The 15,979-nt window shown below is 32.5% G+C and overlaps 1 protein-coding gene across 1 annotated transcript; it reads right to left on the minus strand.

Moving 5' to 3' along the window:
• Positions 1-6,682: 6,682 nt before the first annotated feature.
• LOC114325590 (uncharacterized) lies at positions 6,683-11,728 on the minus strand. The gene is made up of 2 exons (XM_028273694.2): positions 11,561-11,728; positions 6,683-7,416 (listed from the first exon to the last, which is right to left on the minus strand). Exons 1-2 carry the CDS (start codon positions 11,595-11,597, stop codon positions 6,761-6,763), a joined length of 693 nt encoding a protein of 230 aa, XP_028129495.2. The 5' UTR covers positions 11,598-11,728; the 3' UTR covers positions 6,683-6,760.
• Between the last annotated feature and the right edge of the window lie 4,251 nt (positions 11,729-15,979).

The following is a 15,979-nucleotide window of genomic DNA, read 5'->3' on the forward strand; positions in this document are numbered from 1 at the left end:
TAATTAAAAATATATATAGGATCAAGTGTCAACGGAAAGTATAAATACTATATAAGTACATACAACGCTTATCTTTTTCTATAAGTTCTTTGTTATTCCAACATTGAGGTATACGATTTATAAATTTATGTTTTTACAGCAATGTTTTGTCTAAGCGAAAAAATGAAAAGTTACAGACAATTACTGCAAATGCAATTGCAGAAAACTTGATATAAGTTGATTATAAAGTCTGTGGATGAGCTCTTAACAGTGGAAGATAAAAAAATAAATTTTTCATGTATATTTTAGACGAACTAAAAAATTTAGAACTCATTTCAATATAGTCCTCACTAGCTGCTACTTTAGAGTAGGTACACCCATCTGATTGACGAGTTTGCCAAAATTAAAGTCAGAAGGGTAAAATTGTAATTTTTGAAAATGTTGTTTAAGGGGATGGGTACGTATTTTCGGCTGCAATACTATTCAAATTGGGATTCATTTTTTTCGAATCCTGAGAAAACTAATAACTATTTTTGAAAAATTTAAATGCAGAATGAAAGATTACGTTATTGCCGAGGGCCGAAAGTTACTGAAAACTTCTATAATGTTTATTTTAATAAGTTACAGGGGTGAGAAACTAAGAGAAAATGTAGTGTGATTTTTAATTTCAAATATCTCATTCAAAAGAAACTTTTTATTTATACTAAGGGACTTTCGGCCCTCGATAATAATTTAGTCTTTCATTCTGCGTCTAAATTTTTTAAAAACATTTATTAGTTTTTTCAGGATTCGAAAAAAATGGACACCATTACACCATGCATGTCCATGGTGATATTTTCCAAACCGAACATTCGCTATCTTTGTCATACAACGCACTGAGTCAAATTAGAATATGGTGACAAGACAGTGACAGCTTTAAATATTTTTAATATTTGACATGGCATCAGGAATATTTTGAGTTGTTGATTAAATAATATTGATAATGTATTTGATAAATAATCGATTTAAGACGTAAACTTAATAAAAAGTCATTTATTGTTAATTATTTACGGAAGAACCAAGCAGAGAATACATCAGGATTATATTCTGTGATCTAAGTATTTTGTAAGAAGGTAGAAAACTAAAGAGGTACCACAAAAATGTATATTATAAAAATGTCATACAAGGACGCGTTTCGGCTCTTACCGAGCCATCATCAGCTTGAAATACAGGAGCAAAGTCTAAAACTGTCCTACAATATAAAAAGGAAATTTTTAAGCATGTGGTGATCACGCCCACCTCGGCAAAGGAACTTACCAGACCAGGAAGGAGGAAGAATCTAATGGCTTACATTGTATTGGGTTCTTTAGGTTTCATTCTAAGTTATAAGTAGTGTATTAGACATTAAGGGTATAAATTCATTTTAAGATTTAAATGACTTCCTCTTTGAGAGAAACCATCTTGCGAACAGATCAGGTGCAAGGAACTTTGCCGAGGTGGGCGTGATCACCACATGCTTAAAAATTTCCTTTTTATATTGTAGGACAGTTTTAGACTTTGCTCCTGTATTTCAAGCTGATGATGGCTCGGTAAGAGCCGAAACGCGTCCTTGTATGACATTTTTATAATATACATTTTTGTGGTACCTCTTTGAGTTTTTTACCTTCTTACCTCAAGACCACATTTGAGAATGGATACTTCTCTTCATGTTTAAGTATTTTGTTGTTAAAGATGTTCAAAATAATTGTAAGCGTTCCATAGTAACAATATATTATCAATAAATCACTTTAACACTTTTCCTCTTTTCTCGATTGAGTATTAGTTTTTGTTGTACATATAAATGATTACAATCACTGAATACATAGTTAGTGAAAAAATTATCACATTTATTAACTGAATTAATAACTTGAAATTATACAAATAACAGTTATCCAAGAACATTCAAAAGCCATCTCTTTAAAGTTAATGATGACATTGTCCAGTAGAATGACATTCTAGTAATGTTTACATATCTATACCAGTGTGAATTTTACTACACGTAATTTGCCGTGTAAAGAAAAAAAAGTAGGGATAGTCGTAAAATATTTGCGAATTATGTACCGATGGCCTTAATGTTAATATTTTGAAATTAAAAATCACACTAAATTTTCTTTTTTTTTTCAACCCTGTAACTTATTAAAATAAACAGAAGTTTTCAGGGTCTTTTGGCCCTCGGTAATAACGTAATCTTTCATTCTGCTTTAAAATTTTTCAAAAATAATGGTTTTCTCAGGATTCGAAAAAATTAATGCATTTAAAAAGCAATGCAGGCGAAATTTTGCGCCTACCCCCTCAAGGGGCGGCATTTCGAAGACTTGCATCATATTGAAAAGATGTACCGCACGGCCCTGAATCCCCTAGTTCCCCTACTTAAGAAATTTCGTTAAATAGATTTACATTCTAGACTCTAGACTATTGATTTTTAAATTATTCTAAATTACCAATTGATTTTACTGACACATCCGAAGTATAAAAGAGAAACTAACAACAGTTATACAAAAAATATTCTCGGTTTCGAGAAATATATACACATCGTACTTGGGGTACTGGACGCCACTGGTGGAGCCAGAAAAATGTTGATTGGACCATAAATTCCTGAAGATCTCTAATTGATTTAACAATATTTAACAACAAGCAGTCCTCCCGGTAACTTTTGAGACACCATTTGTGAGTCCGACCGGGCTGCTGCATGCTGCTACTTTTTCCGTACTGGGTGGCCATTTATGGTTTTTGTCACACAAAAAGGCTTCGCCACTATGAGAAGATAACGATCCGAGGAATTTGTTCTAATTAAAAATCCTTCAAGACAAGGACCACTTTTTTGGAAGATAGTCTGATTCAAAGTGGAGTATAATCCGTGAAAGATATATCTATGTACCAAAAAAATAGCGCAATGTTGAAAGTTTAATGTAGGTACTATAAACGAATGAAATTCGCTGATAAAACAATTCCTTCCTTCCTTCCTTTTTTATTCCAAGAGTTAGCTATTTGTCGCCTATACCCAAAAAACCTGTTGAATGCAAAAAGCAGGGGAAGAGACATATTAGAAGACCTAGAAGGCGATGGGAGGATGATGTGGATGCAAAGACGTAAGAAATCTCCTTTGCAGTTGGTCGTGGTGGAGAATGGACACAGACAGTAAAGAATGGATACAGACAGTAAAGAATGGAGAAGTTTACTGAGGGAGGCCAGAGCTCGAGTTGGGCTGTAGAAGCATAGCATGAATGGACTGACTTTCACCTAGTTTCTTTCATTTTTTTCGAATCCTGAGAAAACTAATAAATATTTTTGAAAAATTTAAAAGCTTAATAAAAGATTACATTATTACCAAGGGCAGAAAGTCCCTGAAAACTTCTACAATGTTTATTTTAATAAGTTATAGGTGTGAAAATAAAAGAAAATTTAGTGTGATTTTTAATTGCACATATTTCATGCAAAAGAAACTTTTTATTTATTCTAAGGGACTTTCAGCCCTCGGTAATAAAGTAGTCTTTCATTATGCGTTTAAGTTTTTTAAAAATACGTATTATTTTTCTCAGGATTCGAAAAAAATTAATACATTTAAAGCACATTGAAAATTTAGACATGCGTCAAAATTTTGCATTTTGCTCCGTTTCCCTTAAGACAAGAACTGGATATCAATCTATTTAATCTATAATAAAAGAAAGGCATACAGAACAAAATAGAAATAACATACAACTACAAAGAACGAAAATGGAATAACTATATAAGAAATACTAAATAACAATCCGAAAACACGGAAAAAGTTTAGGAAGCTCCTTGAAAAGATGAAGTACAATCTAATGTCAAAACAGGCAACAAATGCTGAAGCTAACATTAAAAAAGATTTTTAATTTTCATTAAGTATATCAAAACGCTGGACGGAAGGGCCGCCCGAGAACTTTATCGTGCCGATCTATTATCGTTATGGTACTAGATATTGGCATTCTATAAAAATAACAAAGTTACTCGTTATTTTGATATTTTAGAAACACCTACTGTACTTAAAAGTATTTTATGGTTCTACGCATCATTAATTCCTGCATTTGAGAAAATGTTCGATGCCATATTTCGGGGACACACTATAGATGTGTAGATTATTGCATAAATCAATAGAATATTATAGTCATACTTTCATTTCAAATTAGTTCATTTTTCTGAGAAATTAATAGTTTACAATATTTGCATTTCATTCTATTTCGATTAGGCCAGTCAATGCGCGAGATTAAGAACAAGATATTATCTCCAAATTCTATCCTACTGCATGGATTTTAATGAAATTTTGGGAGTAGCCCAATCTCCTAATTCAAAGTCTATCCTATATACTATGGCGCTTTTATCATGGGGGAAGTTCCCACCACTTCTCAGGGGTGAAATATTTTTATTTTCGAATTACATGGAGAAAAAGGAAGATTTTTAAGAAAATTTAAAAATTCATTCTATAATTTGATCACATTTTTTAAAAAAACCATTCATTTTAAACCCGTTTAACTTTTTGAAAGTAGAAATAACACTATATTAAAAGGTATTGAGAAGAAAAACAATGCATTTAAATTATGGTGGATGGGGAGTTAAATGTATATACTTTTCATTTTTCCTTAAAGTACATTAGTCATTATATTTTTTGCACCATATCTCGCTTAGTTTGTAAGTAACCGACATTTAACGGTGCTCGTTTTAAAGGCCTTTTCAAACACTACAAAAGGTGTTGGTAGCATTATACACCTAAAACCTACCGTTCCTCTGTTATTTCAAGTTGAATACACCAATTTGAGCATGCACCAAAAAACAAACTATTTTCACCTACCATATCTCTTTTTGTATTATAAATAGAACATTTACGAAGGAACGAATCTCTTTATTATTTATAATCTAAAAAATGTTTTATATAGAATTTTTAGTTCGATGCATAGTTTTTAAGGTATTCACAAAAAATCCGTCCGAAAAGGTGTCATTTTTCAATGAAAATGGCCAATTTTCAACTACGCATAACTCAAAAAGTATTGAGTTCTCAAAAAAAAGTATAGACCAGTTTTTGCTTAGAAATAGGTTCTTCAGCCACTTCCGTGCTTATTTTGACCAACAAATTTTCCACCCCATTGAAGAAGTGGGAACCGCCCCAAGATAAAAGCGCCATAGTATATAGGGTAGATTTTGTTTCTTGAGCTATTCCCTACTTACTGTGAAAATATCAAGTACATCAATGTAGTAGGATGGAATTCGGAGCCAAATACCCTCATTGACTGCTCTACAATAATGCTCTGCTATGAACGCGTGAGAGAGGACACACATAAGATTATGGCTACGGCTCCACGGGCTGGAAATTGACGCTAGCAGTAGCCGTAAAAGGAACTTAAGGTTCCGCGGAACGGAATAGGAATAGCCGAACTGTACCGACTACAGGACTTGTGCGTAGTCGGTTCAGTTCGGCTATTCCTATTCCGTTCCGCGGAACCTTAAGTTCGTTTTACGGCTACTGCTAGCGTCAATTTCTCGCCCGTGGAGCCTTAGCCTATAGCAAAATTTCTATTTACCGTAACTTTTCGAGTTTTTGAGCTATAGCAATAAATTTGATGTCATTGGAAAGGTAATTTTGCATTCTTTCAAAATGTGTTAAAATATACAGGGCGTATCAAAAAAATTAAGATTTTTTATTCATTTCCGGTTCAACCGGAAGCCATGTTTTTGGTAAAATTTATTGTGATAATAGATAATAAAATACCATATATGTCTGCAAAATTTCAAATTTTAGTTTCTATTAAGAAGGAAGTTACGGGCACTCGAATATTTTTTTATAAAAAATTCATAACTCCCCTCCTATGGGGAGTTAAGATATATGACTAATGTCATTCAATTTACTGATAGGATATCAAAAATATATCAAAAAATAAAAAAAATTCCTTGGAGCCATTTTTGAGAAAATCTAGTTCAAATTTATGTCAAAATTTGACCCCTTAAATATAGGCAACCCGTAACTTTTTCTGAAAAACGATAACATCTTTCTTATAGCCCCATCTTTAGGCTATATAACGACTTTTTCAAATTAAACTTATCTTCAAAAACTTTTTAGATAGATAGGGAAATGTGTCGGGGGGGCGGTCGGCCATGTTGGCCGCCATTTTGAATTTGGAAATGTCAAATTCCGTACTTTTATTTACCTATCGATGAGCTTACTTTGAGTTGAATTTCATTTATTTCTGTCAAAATTTGCAAAAATGGGCCCTAAATAACCCCCCTATTTCGGCCCCCCTTTGAGAGATTTTTTTTAAAAGCTTAGTTTCTCGACAAAATTCTCTTAAACTTACTCATACCGAATTTCATCAAAATCGGTCCAGTAGTTTTTGCTGGGCGGTGGCGACATACGTACGTACATACGTACGTACATACGTACGTACATACGTACGTACATACTTCCGACATGTTTTTTTTATTTGCTTTTTAGACTCAGGGGGACTCAAAACGTCGAAAAAAAGTGAAATCTGAAAAATTTTTTTTGCACGATCCTATAACTTTATCTATTATACTATACTACGTATATAGTACGATAAAGTAAAAAATATATAAAATGGAAAGAATATTATTAGCTATTAAACTTGAAGCTATTAAAATATTAAGCAAATATACTGAAGAGGAAATAAACTGTATTATTGGTAAATAAATACTTGGACAATTTAAATAACATCAATAGTAAAATACTTAAAATATATTTTTTAATTCGTATAAACTTAAAATAAAATATTTGAAAAAATTTATAATAATTTATTTATAAATCATACTCTCTTCTAATTTTGATGGCAAGTACTCTGAAAAAATCCTTAGTGTTTTCGATAGATTCAACGATAACATCCCTTAATTCGCCTATACCTTCTCTCAGATGTGGTGGAATCTCTAAAGGCAGAGTTGCAATGATCTCCTCAGCCAATTTCTCGCTATCCACTTTCTGTACTTCGTCTAATAAATCAACAACTACTCTAGCTATCTCCTTCTCGAGACTATTCCAATTGCCTCTGAGTTTTGCTATCCATTCCACAAAATTCTGAAGCAGTTGCTGTAACCCCTCAATGACTACATTATCCTCACGATCATCCTTCACAATGCCGATTCTTTCTTCAAATTCAACTATTTGCCTTAAATAGTCGATAGTTTTTTTTGCAGCATCAGCCAAAAAATCGAATGCGTTCAAGCTGGTTTTTAAAATCTCCTCAGTACTGCTTTTGATACTGTCGTTTAAAATGTCAATAATTAATTTAAGTTCTTCAAATGATCTCGGAGAAACATCTCTTGGGATGCTCTTCAGCTCTTCTTTGTACGTATTTATTAATTCTTCGAGGACTTTGTTTTGTCCAAGATTAAATCCTGGTAATTTGAGGGCTGTGTGGAGATTTGCTGACTGTGTGGTGCTGGCAAAGCATAACAGTCCTGAAACAGAAAGAAATGTAAAAAAATACTAAAAGAATGCAATGTTTAATAGTCGAGCCCAGTTATTAGAATGCCGATTATAGGAATTAAATATCGCGCTTTAAATAGAAATTTGAGGTCCCGAAACCTTTCTACTAGCCACCAATGATCGGTTATAAGAATATCCCACAGTCCTTGTATATGGATCAGAAACTTAGACACTGTCAAAAAGTGATGAAAAATTACTACCTATCGTTGAACATAAAAGACTCAGGCATATACAGGGTGAGTTCCTAGTACGATAATCGTCGATAATTCCATTATGGTACAGCCTATCCAAAAATGTTATTTAGAAAAAATGTAGGCAATGATATTCTTCAGGCTTGTGAAATATGCCGATTTCTACAGGATGATTAATAAGTAGGTACTTACATGTTACATGGTAAAACAATTTAGTACAGTATTTTATTTTTAAATAGGACACCCTGTATATTTTCTCATATTTAGATTTTTGTCATTATCCCTGTTTTTACAATATGAAGTTTCACACTACTGTACAGGATATTTAATTCATTATGATCATTTTTAGTTTGATATCGCTATGAAAAAAAAACGCCCTGTATATATAGAAGAAATACATAAATAATTATTCGTATCACATAGTAAGTTAAACAATGTTTTGCAATTTTAAAGTTAATTATAACAGAAATCATTCACAAATATTCGTATACAGGGTGAACAGCAAAAGAAATACTACTTTAGTAAAGAAAATTTTGCCAATTCACTGAATTCACTGTTCCATTTTTGAGAAATGTAGCCTCATTCCCAAAAATCACATAATCAAAAGTCGTTATGCTCTACCTTGATCGTGTCAAACTCCATATTGTAAGAACAGATAATATGATATATGAGAGAATAATAAACTGCTCGTCAAAAGTTAGGGATATAGAAAATTCTGCTGAATTTTTATAGTAGATTTTTTCGTGAACAGATTAACGGATTCCGCTAATTTTTTTTTTATTATTTTAGACTTTTATTTAGTATTTACACAGTTATGCAAAGGTTTACTCAAACTTTTTTTTTGTACTTATACCGGGTGGAAGAAAAGAAATGTTTTTCTTATGTTAAGTTTGAGACGCCCTGTAGGGAGGACGAGGTACAAATGGGAGTATATATCGAAATCGTATTGTAGTCTTATGTTTTTTGAACATTTTGTTTTCTGAATGTCCCTGATATCTTTAGAAATAAAAAAAATAGACGGTTTTGTAACTTAACATGTGTTTTAACCGAAACAAAAGTTTGAGACACCTTGTAGGGAGAAAAAGTCACAAAGGTGAGTATACCTCGATATTTTGTTGTAGTCTCATATGTTGTGAATATTTTATTTTTTTAATTTCTCTGATTTCTTTAATAACAAAGAAACTAGACGATATTACTCTTTAATATGTATTTTAACTGACGACATGCGTCACATCACACATGTGAAACATAGAAAAACATATTAAAGAGTAATACCATCTAGTGTCTTTGTTATTAAAGATATCAGAGAAATTAAAAAAATAAAATATTCAAAAAATATGAGACTACAACATAATATCGGGGTATACTCACTTTTGTGCCTTTTTCTCCCTACAAGGTGTCTCAAACTTTTGTTTCGGTATGTTAAATTACAAAACCGTCTATTTTTTTTGTTTCTAAAGATATCAGGGACATTCAAACAAGAGCATGTTCACAAAACATAAGACTACAATATTATTCTGATGTATACTCACATTTTTACCTCGTTCTCATTACAGTGTGTCTCAAACTTAACACAAGAAAAACATATTTTTTTCTTCCACCCGGTATAACTACAAAAAATAAGTTTGAGTAAACCTTTGCACAACTGTGTAAATACTAAAGAAAAGGCTAAAATAAAAAAAATAGCGAAACCCGTCTGTTCGCGAAAAAATCAACTATGAAAATCAGCAGAATTTTCTATATCCCTAACTTTTGACGAGCAGTTTATACTGTGTGTACTATTTAAATAATTGTATGTTTTCTTTACCACGTAGTTATTAATTACCCTCTAGAATTTGGCATATTATTCAAGCCAGGAGAATATTATTGTCTACATTTTTTCTAAATAACTTTTTTTGAGATTCTTCAACGGGTGCAGGAGAACGAAATATAATAGATAATAATAAAAATTATTAGTAATTTATATATAATAATAATGAAAAAAATTGTACAATATCAAAAATATAGTAGAGTATATAAAAGCAGTAAAATAACAAAATATTAAGATAGCATAACAAAATTATAATCTTGACATAAAGAATGAAAAAGAAGAATCCAGAAAGATTTCCACTTATGCCATACCTAGAGGAAGATGAATGCAAAGATAAGGATACCAGTTAAGGTTTGATCATTAAAACATGAACATTTTATTTTGGATGCAAAAAAAATAGGAATTGGAAAGGTATTAAAATGGAGCAAAACTACATACACTCTGTTCCAACGAAAATTTGAGACCCCCCCCCAGATATTCAGAAACCAAGAGCTTCTTCAAAATTTAAAAAAACACGTCAATTTTTAATGGGAGGGGGGCGAATTTTCATGCCAAATTCATGCCCTCAAATGTAACCCCCTAATGCCCCGCATCGACCCACACTTTTTTTTAAATAACAAGTGTGGTCGAGTGGCACATCATTTGAAAGGTAATTTTTTGAAGTTATACTTCTTTAGGCGCGATTGAGATTGAGGGTGAATTTATATTGATCTACGCGCATGCGCACACCGACAGTTTGGTATTAGTCTTTATACGGGCTCTGATTGGGTGTTGAAATGATCTGTCAATAATTGTTCAATATGGAGGTTATCGGTAAACAAAAATGTTGTATAATATATTAGTTTTTATTGTTGTGAGGACAGAAATAAAGTCAAATTTATAATTATAGTGACTTTTTAAATAGTTTTGAAAAGCCACAGCTACGTAATTCTAAATGTTTCAGTTGTATTCCAATAAAAAATTATCTTCATACCTATTTGGAAAATGTAAAAAAAATAATGTACTTACCTAGTACTTGCTATCCTATACCCCTAGTAGGCAATGCTTTAATTTACATAATCTGATTACGAACAAACTTTCTACAAATTTTCATCTAATGTATCGTTTTCTTACTCTATATATTGTTGTATTTTAATTCGACAAAAATCAAACTAATAAAAATTCATATAAACAAAATGTCAAAAAGTTGTTCAGTTTGTGTATATTCCCACATGACGTATACGCGAAGGTGGTGCAGTTTGAAATCGCTTCGACTCTCGTACGGCGGGATACACAGGAAGTAGGTTCAAGCCCAAAGCAGGTTATATCATTTTTTTATTTTTTTTATAGATTTTATGATTGTAAGTATATTATTATATAATTTTTTTCAGAAAATACGTATTTAATTAAAATTTTTGGCAACAATTATTGTTCAGAAATCATTTGTTGCATTTTTCAATGTGTTTGTGTGTGTTTTATTCTTTTATTTTTTTAATTTTTGGCATTGTTTTAATAAAAATTTTTGGAAAGTAGTAGAGAAACTGTTTAAAGTATATTGATTTCGTTGAAATCATATAATAGAAGTATAACTTCTTACGTGCGTACAAAGTACACACATTCTTTTTTTTTTTTTTTTTTTTCTTTAAACGACGCTCTATTTTTTTTTATTTACGTAATAAGTTTGAATATAATTTTGGACTTAACAAATTTATAATAAATTAGTTAAATCCAAAATTATCTTTAAAGTTATTCCCCAAATTAAAAAATAGAAGGTCCTGTAGAGAAAAAAAATACCTTTCAAATGGTGTGCCACTCAACTACACTTGATATTTAAAAAAAACTTGAGGTTGATGCGGTGTAGGGAAAGGGGGACGAATTTTGCATGAAAATTTGTCCCTCTTTTAATACAAATTGACATGTTTTTTCTTTAATTTTGAAGAAACTCTTGGTTTCTGAGTTTCTGGGGGAGGGGTCAAATTTTCGTTGGAACACTCTGTATATGTACTACTGTGTGACAGAAAACAAAAAATCTCCGAAAAAGTTGATTCCCGCCAAAATCACAAGAATCCGTTAAACTAAGGGTGAATTCCAATATTTAATAAATCGGCAAACAAAATAAAAATATAAAGGTCATACCTATACAGGACATCGCAGAAATCAACACGAGCTTCATGGTCTTCAGTAACTCTATATTGTTCAAAACTAAAACTAGGCGCACTATTGTATTATTTATACACACTTTTTGGAATATATTAAATTTTAAAGCAATATTTTATTATATCGTGAGCTGATAATATCAAGTTTTATTGGAAAATTGCTACAAAATTATTTCAAATCCATGAAAAAGGTATAAAAGTTTATAGCAATGAATCACAGTTGATAAAAATATACGAAGTAGGTGAAATAATCTTCAATGATATTGCGTTTAAATCAAACTTTTGTACCAAGGTTGCTGATAGCTTGAACGCACGAACAATATAATAATAATGCTCCAACGGTGTTGAACCAAGGTCTATATCATTTTTTTAGGTTATCTGTTTAATTGACATATCCATACGTTCATATTTTCCTTTAACAGATATCCAAAATGCTTTCCTAATACTTAAGTAGCATTGGTGCTTACATACAGCAACCTTGACGAAGTCCTTTAGACACTTTTATTATTTTTGTCACTTTTGACCAACCTGTATTGAACTCGTCATATCGTCGTTTATCATATCGTCGTGAAACACCCTTCTACAGTTTGGTTAATGACCACATCATCATTTGCCTTTTGAAGATCAATAAATACCATGTCATCTTCTTGTTTATGGCTAGATATGACTTTGTTTATTTTTCACTGTTCCTTCAGTAAGTTGTTATTCCATCCTTTTCGTGGTCTTGTTAGCTTTACTCAGAGGCGGCTCTAGCCCATGTAGCGCCCGTGTGCAGTCGATGCCCTGGCGCCCTTTGGTAGACGTGCAGTTAAAATGGAATAGTCGAATAGGTACTTACCTAGTACTAGTACTTAGTACATAGGGTATTAGAGTGTATTAGGTACGCTTATAATGTAAACAAAAATCCAGATGCAAATAGTGTAATATTAAATGATGTCGGGAACCAATAGGTATTCACAGCGTCAGAACAACCTACCCAAATCTGTTAAAAATATTTAAATAAAAATGACCTTTCTTATCCATGAGGTAGGCAGGTAAGGTTGAAAATTGGTTGAGGAAATTTGACAGGTTTCGACAAAATTTAACAAAAGAGCACAAGGGAGGGCAGGTGTGAAAAATTCTGCTATTGCCTCGACTTTTTCTGCTACAGTTTTCGCAGTATTAATGAACTCCTTGCGTAATTCAGACAAACTTATTTTTGCATGATCCATCATTTTTACGGCTTCTGACAATACGACATCTGACTTTTGAAGAGCCTTGCTAACTATATTTATCTTAACGTAGAATGAAGTAAACACTTCTGTTGTATATAGGTATATTATAAATTTATTAAAAAATTTTTTTAAAATTCATCCACAAGGGAGTGGTTGTACAAAACGTTTTCGGTCAAACTGACCATCCTCAGTGTAAACGTCCAGTGTACAAGTAATTGAAACTAGCCACTTGAATAGGTGTAAAACCTCAAAATAACATTATTGCTACATTATGAGCTGTATAGTAATCGACAATAAGTCGATGTATTAAGATTAAAAATGTATCACATGTGGATGTATGTCATCCTTGCTCGGAATTAGCACAAGGTTGTGATCAGGTGAGAGGTTAACAACCAACTCCTGGTTACCAAACCAACCAACCCAAGGTTAACCTGAGAGGTTAACTCAGTTGGTTGTTAACCTCTCACCTGATCACAACCTTGTGCTAATTCCGAGCAAGGATGACATACATCCACATGTGATACATTTTTAATCTTAATACATCGACTTATTGTCGATTACTATACAGCTCATAATGTAGCAATAATGTTATTTTGAGGTTTTACACCTATTCAAGTGGCTAGTTTCAATTACTTGTACACTGGACGTTTACACTGAGGATGGTCAGTTTGACCGAAAACGTTTTGTACAACCACTCCCTTGTGGATGAATTTTAAAAAAATTTTTTAATAAATTTATAATATACCTATATACAACAGAAGTGTTTACTTCATTCTACGTTGTCTTAACAAAGGTATACAGCCAACTACAGGGTTTACCCTTTTAAAGTTTTATATTTATCTTGATTAAAATTTCAAACCAAATAAGCAAAAAGCAGATGAATTTAAATGACTTAATTTGGGTTAAAACGACAAACAAGTGTATGTTCTCAAAAAAATTGATAGTGTGTAAAAAATGTATTATTATCAGCTAAGAACTTTCAACACATAACGTACCATCATCAGAGCTTCGTCCTCTTATAAAACCTTCATAGAAGAGCAATTGCTAAACGACACAATAAAAAACATAGATTCTGGTCAAAAGCCACAGATATCGGGTACAACAACCCCTTAAAATGAATACATTTTCCCCTTAAAATGAGTCGAACCATTTTAAGCCCACGTGAACAGCTGAGGAGGACTAGTTATTAAAATAAAAAAGAAATTAGATGTGAATTTATTCATTTTAAGGGGTTGTTATACCCGATATCTGTGGCTTTTGCCCAGAATCTATGTTTTTTATTGTGTCGTTTAGCAATTGCTCTTCTATGAAGGTTTTATAAGAGGACGAAGCTCTGATGATGGCACATTATGTGTTGAAAGTACTTAGCTGATAATAAAACATTTTTTACACACTATCAATTTTTTTGAGAAACACTTGTTTGCCGTTTTGACCTACTTAGAAGTGTGTCGTGTGTACAAGTCTTACAGTCTTTTCCAATATTGAATTTACCATATTTCTTGACTTTGCATCTTTGGTGTTATCAGAATATATAATAAACAAGGCATTATACACTTTTCCCAGATTAAAACGGAGAGCTTTTACTGCTTCAACCCTGCGCTCCCATCGAGTATTTGAGAGTGGTTTTAGACTTAAAGTCGGCACTTCTTTAGCAAGTATTTGCCAGCGTGCTGTTAACGAAGAAAAAAACATAAATTTCTTGTACAATTGAAAAGAAATTGACAATTTCTAATAATGTAGCTGTGCGTTTTAGGCGGGCGGCAATCTATAAATCGCGCTTTAAGTACCAATGTAATTTTTCATTATTCGTTTTAAAGCATATTTTATGTTGAAACAAAGTAAAGGACCCGCTGTTTGGCGCTGTGCACCGCACACCCTGCACAATAGGTAAAGCCGCCTATGGCTTTACTACTCTATTTGTTATCATTCTGCTTGTATGATCATTCCATTCTATTATTTTTTTTTTCAACCCTTCATGTTCTTTACTTTGTATCTCCATCGTATATCTGTGAAATAGCTAGGTCTCATAGTGTCTTACCATCGGTTTTTCTAAGGATTTTCAACTCTGTTGTTTTTCGCATTCTTTTTGTTCTCGTTAGGTTGGGTCGCTGGGTTTCTGCCGCGTATGTCATTAGTCGTTTGATGATTGTTTTGTAAATTTTGCCTTTCATTTCGTTCTTATTTTTTTATTATTTCATTCATGATCTCGTTGAACAACAATAGAGGAATCAAGGTATCCCCCTGTCTTATTCCATCGCCAGCATCAAATGGGTCAGTTAATTCTTCTTCTACTTTTATTTTTATTGTATTGTTCTGGTATATATTTTTGATCATTTTCAAATATCATCAAATAGGTGGAAAACATCCTTGACCCTGCCAAATGTCTTCTTAAGGTCCACGACGAAACAATTGTCGGTTTGTTGTATTCTAGTGCATTTCAACAACTTAATTCGATTTTTAATTATAGTCCCGTATATCTTACGGGAACTATAGCCCACTCCTCAACACAAATAGTTGCATATGCAGATGAATTAGTTCTTATGGGAAGAGACAAGGCAAGATTAAAAGAAGCAGTAGCAATTCTGGCAAAAAAGCACGGAAAAGAGATCTAGAAATTAACGAAGGAAAAACAAAATATTTACTCTGCTCTAGAAGAGAGTATAACAGGACGAGAGAAATCAAAATAGAAAACTACACTTTTGAAAGGGTCCAACAATTTATATATTTGAGAGTAATAGTGAATGGCCAAAACAAGAGAAGTGAAGAAGTAACGGAGCGAATACTAGCAGGCAACAAAACATACTGGAGATATCATGGGCTTATGAAGGACAAGAACTTTTCCAGAAATACAAAACTTAAAATATACAGAGTTGCAATCAGACCAGTAGTTACGTACGCAGCTGAGACAATGTGCCTCACGGAAAAAGATGAAGAAAAATTGAGAATATCCGAAAGGAAAATCCTCAGACGGATTATGGGCCCGATAAGTATGGACAACGGAGAATTGAGAAGAAGAATGAACCATAAACTAAGAGACATAATGAAGGGAGAAGATATAGTTAGATTTATTAAAGCACAGAGGCTGAGATGGCTGGGACACATAGAGAGAAGGAAATATAGAACAGAAACATACCGATTAAGAAGGTCACCAGATGGAAACCAGAAACTGAAAGACCAAGGAGAAG

Source organism: Diabrotica virgifera, chromosome 4, assembly GCF_917563875.1.
Source record: "Diabrotica virgifera virgifera chromosome 4, PGI_DIABVI_V3a".
Lineage (NCBI taxonomy): Eukaryota > Metazoa > Arthropoda > Insecta > Coleoptera > Chrysomelidae > Diabrotica > Diabrotica virgifera.